At 40.7% G+C, this 6,066-nt stretch overlaps 1 protein-coding gene across 1 annotated transcript in view; it reads right to left on the bottom strand.

The window, feature by feature from the left end:
• Positions 1-6,066, bottom strand: part of RYR2 (ryanodine receptor 2) — a 185,593-nt gene that overhangs the window by 98,560 nt on the left and 80,967 nt on the right. The window contains exons 40-43 of the mRNA XM_015562331.1: positions 5,484-5,757; positions 3,224-3,338; positions 1,807-1,939; positions 1,508-1,611 (exon numbers count right to left, since the gene is read on the bottom strand). Coding sequence (XP_015417817.1) covers positions 1,508-1,611; positions 1,807-1,939; positions 3,224-3,338; positions 5,484-5,757 — 626 coding nt within the window. The remainder of the gene's footprint in view (positions 1-1,507; positions 1,612-1,806; positions 1,940-3,223; positions 3,339-5,483; positions 5,758-6,066) is intronic.

The raw sequence follows: 6,066 nt of genomic DNA, 5'->3' as shown, positions 1-6,066 counted from the left end.
GTTCTATTTTATTCATCAGTTTATTTTGTTCATTAGATTCCTTGTTCATTTATTTTCATTTTTAGATTCAATTGTTGATAGATGTGTATTTATTGCCATTTATTATTCATATGTATGATCTTTTTTCTTCTCCTTCTTTCTCTTCTTAAAGAACACCCTTCAACATTTCATGTAATACTGGTTTGGTGGTAATGAGCTCCTTCTTTAGCTTTTTCTTGTTTGTGAAGCTCTTTATCTGACCTTCAATTCTAAATGAGAACTTTGCTGGGTAGAGTATTCTTGGTTGTAGGTCCTTGCTATTCATCACTTTGAATATCTCTTGCCACTCCCTTCTGCCCTGCAGTTTCTGTTGAGAAATCAGCTGGAAGGCATATGGGTGCTCCCTTGTAACTAACTGCTTTTCTCTCTGGTTTTAAGATTCTTTGATCCAGACCACAGTGTTCCAGCTGCTGTGTGGGTATTACTGTGTATATTAGATCTAGAATCTAATTAGTCCTCAGACCCCCGGAAGTAGAAAGATCTCCTGTGGGTGTGCCGCTTGTGGAGCTAAATGGGTTGTGCTCTGGTGTAGTCTGAAGCCCTCCACTGATGTGTTGGTTCTGGCGCCTCTTAGGAGGGACCAGGGTAGGTCAATGTCAGACGCTGCCTTTCAGAGCTTTGGGCTACTTGTCAGGACCAACCGAGTGACCTGCAGCTTGTGGCTGCCTATGCTGGGCCTGGGTGGCGTGGGGTGATCCGAGCTGCGCACCAAGGCTGGCTTCCCCCAACACTGAGTCTGGGGGCAGGTGAGCACAAGGCCCAAGGCGTCCTGAGACCCACCTCGGCCTGGCAGCTGCCTGTTAGGCCCAGTCACTGGACGAGCCTCGGGGAATAGGCAAGTTGCATGAGAGAGGTTCTCAGTGAGTCCCCAGGTAGGGGCGCATGGTGTTCACCAGGTTGATACAGATTCAAATTTGGTGCCAGTGCTGTGTCTGAGGGCACTCAGCACAAGTCCCCAGGTGCACCAAGGCCAGCCGCCTCCTGCCTGGGATGCACGGACCTGTGGTGGGGCAGTCTCAGGGGGTCAGTAGGATGAGGCCCGCAGAGTTCATCAGGCTAAAGAGACCCAGGTTTGGCTGTGTGGGAGAGCACCACACAGGAAGATGGGTGCCGCTCAGGTGCATGAAGATGGAATGGCCCCCCTCCAGCCCCATAACTCAGTCTCTGACATTTTAAAAAGCAGAAACTGTGTGATTAAAGCAAATGTGACAGCAGATATCATGAAAGGACAAAAACAGATAGGAACACAGACAGAGTAAGTTGATTCTTTTTTTCAGAGCGAAAAATGCATGTGGTTAAAGGAAATAACTTATCTCAAACATCTTACATAACTTATAATATTACATGCAACATTTATGTATAATTACAGTAACATAATTGTCACAATATTACAGCTGTATTTAAATAATCTTGAGGAGGAGTTATGAACCAGCAGAGCTGACCCTGAGCAGCGCAGGAAGGCGCCTACCTTCTCCAGGTCCGGCTCGCGCAGAGCTAAGGCCAGCTCATTGTTGTCCATCACCGAGGCTGCCGCCACGTCCAGGGGCGTCGACCCTCTCATCGCTGGCGAAGCTGTTAATCCAAATGAAGAGGAAACAAAACCTGGATTGGGCTGCAACTATGAATTCCATGTAGAACACACTTTTACTTAAAATTTAATTTCAAAGTGCAATACATATGGCGCTCCTCTGAGTTCATTGACATTACATTGAAATATGTATATTATTTTTATCACAAAATTTAAACAAAAGTCAAACCCTTACTTACCTAGACCAACACTGCTGTTTTCCAATAAGTAACTGAGATGGTCAAACATAGCTTTTTGGTTCTGCCGGCTTATCCGACAGAAGTAACAGAGGAAACGACAACAGTTGGCTACCATCTTGGGAAAAGTGATCTCCTGCATAAAGAGCATTTAATTAGCTGTGAAAGCAAATCATCTTTACAAAATCGAGTCACATTGTTAACCCGTGCGTGCCCATGTCTGCAGAGCCTTGGCCCGAAGACCTTCCCACTTCCAGACTCTGACCTACCTGTCCCTGAGCCCCAGAAGAGCAAGCCTGGCACTAATGTCGAAACCTCATCACCATCAATGGCTGGATTTGGCAGTAATCTACAGCCCAACCCAAAGGAGGCATGAGCCCAGGTTAGGAATCAGACAGACTCGGTGTGACTCCTGCCCACTAGCAGCTGTGCCTCCTTGGAAAACTGCAAGCTTACTAACTTGGTTATGTAAACCTGGAATTAGGAGGATAATACTGCTCACTTTGGACAAGAAAGGCAGACGTAAACGAGGCAGTCTGTGAAGAACGCCCAATGTAATATTTGGAACCATAGGTTCTGATCATCAGTGCTGCCACTGCGGTTATCATTAAAATTCCAGGTATTCACAGTCTCCCGATGGCACAGGACTCCTCCGCTCTAAGGAGCACCCTGACCGGAAGCTGGACCCCATCAGACACATGTCCTTTAGAGCCAAACCCTGTTCTAGGATGCTCGATGATGCCTGGGGTCCTTCTTCAACGCAGCATTTTATAAATATCTTTGTAAGTCTGTCTAAATGGTGACTGGACATGAGAATTATAGACTCATTTCCATATTTTGAAAAACACAGTGAAATTTCAAAAATTATTGAAATATATTTTGAAAATCAGACATTATAAAATTATACCAATTTATCTGAAGTTATTTGACATATTACTCTGTTCGCTTGGTTCTAAAGAACTTTATTTTAAATTTTAATCCCTTAACAATTCACTTTAGAGTCTTACAACAAATAGTCCAAGCATCATCCTCAAGTCTTGGTCTGGACCGGGAACTTAGTGCAGCCCCGGTTGGCAAGGGGAGTGGCTGGATCTCAAGGACATGTGTGTGCTATGCACGTGTAACATGAAGAAACTGACTTATAGTTCTAAATTTTAAATAAACAGTACAGTATTAACTTTTAAAGTTTCTAAACATCCCTTAAATGACAATAATTAAGGATACAGCAAGTCACACAGCATAGGATAAAAGTTGTTATAGATATTAAAGACAAAAAAACACTAATAGTACATCCAGCTCTCAATCTGTAAGGTTTTCCAAAAGGTGTCTTTTAAACAGTCCTCCGGAGAAGGTTTAAGACATGCATGCACTCAAGGAGGTGCAATCAACGCCACCCCAAGATTCGAAGGTTTTCCTTTACCTTGGACTCCCCACCGCCAAGGACGTTCACCATGACCTCCATCACTGTCTCGTGCATCCCCAGTGCCCTCATGAGGTTAGGGTGCTGGTAAAACACTTTATTATTCATAATGTCCCTACAAAGGAACACAGGTCAGAGCAAAATTTCAATAAAATATTTATCTGAAATCTAGTCAACTTTTGGAAATACTGGCATGTACAGAAAAGTAAGAGCAATCATAGTTAAGCCACAAAAGTTAATACTATTGAGTTTTCCTCAAAAATATTGGTAGCCTACCAAAAATAGTAAACAAGTTGTCTATTCTTTTCAATTACAAGAAATGTACTAAATATATAAACATTCACTAATATGAAATACAGTTTTGGACACTTATCATCCTAATTTAATGTATATCCAAATGTGTTCAACCTTCTTTTGTATAGAAATGAATCAGTTTCAACATTTATAGAAAAATTCCTATAAAAATTATTGATCTATGAGTATATCTGCTTTAATCCTTTTCATTATTTTTGCATTCTATTTGATCCATGTCAGTAGTCATCTTCATTATCTCATTTTTTATATGATATTTATATAGCTAGATCAGCTTTTCTTTTTTTTGCTAAATATTTGTGTTCTACATCACTTTTTCACATTCTACATTCCAGGATCCTACATCCTTATGTTAAAGCATTTTTCTTGTAAACGTCATATAGATTAATTTAAGCTTTCCTTTTTCTCTGGTATGTTAGTTCCCTCTTATTTTCATATCTCCAAGTTAATGCAAATTACTGATTGCTTAGACTTATGCAGATACACACCAATAATATACTCACTAAACACACTGCCTTCCATTCCTTCTTTCTGAATTCCGTTTTCCTTTCTCAAATGTACAGCCTTTAGGAGGCCTTTCAATGAGGGGCTGTAAGCAAATACTCTGAAATACCTGTTTTTCTCTCACTCTTGAATATGGATGTAAATTTCCTCTCCAAAACCACACAAAGCACGAGCTCATTGTGTGGGATCCTCCCCTGGTAACAATCCCACGCTGAGTCACGTTTTCCAGTCCTGCCGTTGAGAATTCTAAATATCGTTCCTTTGCAAGTGTTCTGGCTTTCCTCTCTACTTTATTCTAAAATGGCCTCTCCAGCTGTCAATGTGGAACTATTGGAGCTTTGTGAATCTGTGAATTCCCATCTCTCATCCACTCTGAAAAACTCAAGCCAATAGCTCTTCAATCCATCCTTTAGTCCCCGCATTGTGTCTCCTAGCAACCTCCTTCTGCACATGCGGGACCTCCTCTCACTATCCCTTCGGTCTCACAACTTCTCTTTTATACTTTCTCTCAGTGCTGCATTGCTGAGTAATTTCCTCAGCTCTATCACCTAATTCATTAATTTTCTCTTCAGCTATATCTTACCTGTAATTCAATTCCCTGTTTTTTTATATCAATTCTCATATTTTTCATTTCTAGAAGTTTATTTGGATCTTTCTCAAACCGTCCTGGACTTTTTGCAAGTCTTGTTTTTAGAGACTTCATTTATTCATTTACACACAGTGATTTTATGTTCTCTTTCCAACATCCTATTATCTGAAGTTCTTGGGGGAGGTGTTCTAACTCCATAGTTCATTGTAACTGCAGACCCTTATTTATGGTGAATTGTTTCCTATGTGTTTGCAGTTTTTTATTTTGGACTAACTTTTTTTTACTATTTAGGTTTTTTCTTGCAAGATTTCAGAGGAACTTGAGCGAAGAAAGCATACCACCGGGCCAATTTTTACATTCATTTCTCAGCTTGGGGTTCCTTAAACTATGCATAAGGTGTAAAGGTTAATCCCCAAATCTACATGAAGCACAAGTTATGATGCTGAATTCGCAGTTCCCATTCTTCCTTCACGGCCCAGTAGATACAGACAAACATTCTTATTGTTTCCTGCTGGAGAGTGTTTATCTCCTCATGGATTTTAGTGTGTTTTTATTAACCTGTATTTTTATATATGATTATACATTGCTGAGTAACTAATTAAAAAACAAACTCAAAGGTAATTGCTCTGTATCACAGCCATCTTTACATCTAGTTGTAAAATTAGACATGTTTCATTATTGAGCAACCTTCCTATTTAGCTTTAAAACATAATCTCTAAAAACAAAACAATCTAACTTAATGATCATGCAATCTAAAGAGCGTATGTTTATTAATGCACCTACTGTTCTGGTATTGGGATAATCAGTCAGAAAGAAGACACACGTAAGACAAAAGGCCGTAATGATTAAAGGTACCCTAGTCCCCGAATCATGAGCTTCTCCTCTTCTCTGCCCATCCTCACACTCAGCAGAGAGCGGATCTGGCCCAGGGAGGCCAGCAGGTTGATGGTGTCCTCCACGGAGACAGCGCTGATGGTGTAGGTCTTGGGCAGGGCCTGGACCAGGCCCCCGATGCCGTCGTACTGCCGGTGAAGCAGCACGAACATGGCCCTCACCAGCTCGGGGTCCTCGATGACAGACTCCTGAGCCCACCGCACCATCGTCTCAGAGATCAGCTGCTGAAGAGTGGCTGCGGGGTCATTGTTGATATTTTTAAAGAAGTAAAATAATAAGAGACGACATTAAAATGGGCATTCAACTGCATATTTCATAGTCCTAAACTCATATCTATATTTATTTGTACCGGAATATTTAGGAATATTTTTAGAATAAACTTCATTTAAATATATGTGTATATATGTGTGTGCATATGTGTGTATATATATATGTGTGTGTGTATATATATATGTATATATATACATATATACACATATACATACAGTACAATAAAGATGAGTTATAGGACATGCAAGAATGGAAATACACAAACTGACAAACA

This window comes from Myotis davidii, unplaced genomic scaffold (assembly GCF_000327345.1).
Source record: "Myotis davidii unplaced genomic scaffold, ASM32734v1 scaffold174, whole genome shotgun sequence".
Classification (NCBI taxonomy): Eukaryota; Metazoa; Chordata; class Mammalia; order Chiroptera; family Vespertilionidae; genus Myotis; species Myotis davidii.
Note: the sequence above shows the minus strand (reverse complement) of the source record. Positions and strands in the feature narration are given on the sequence as shown.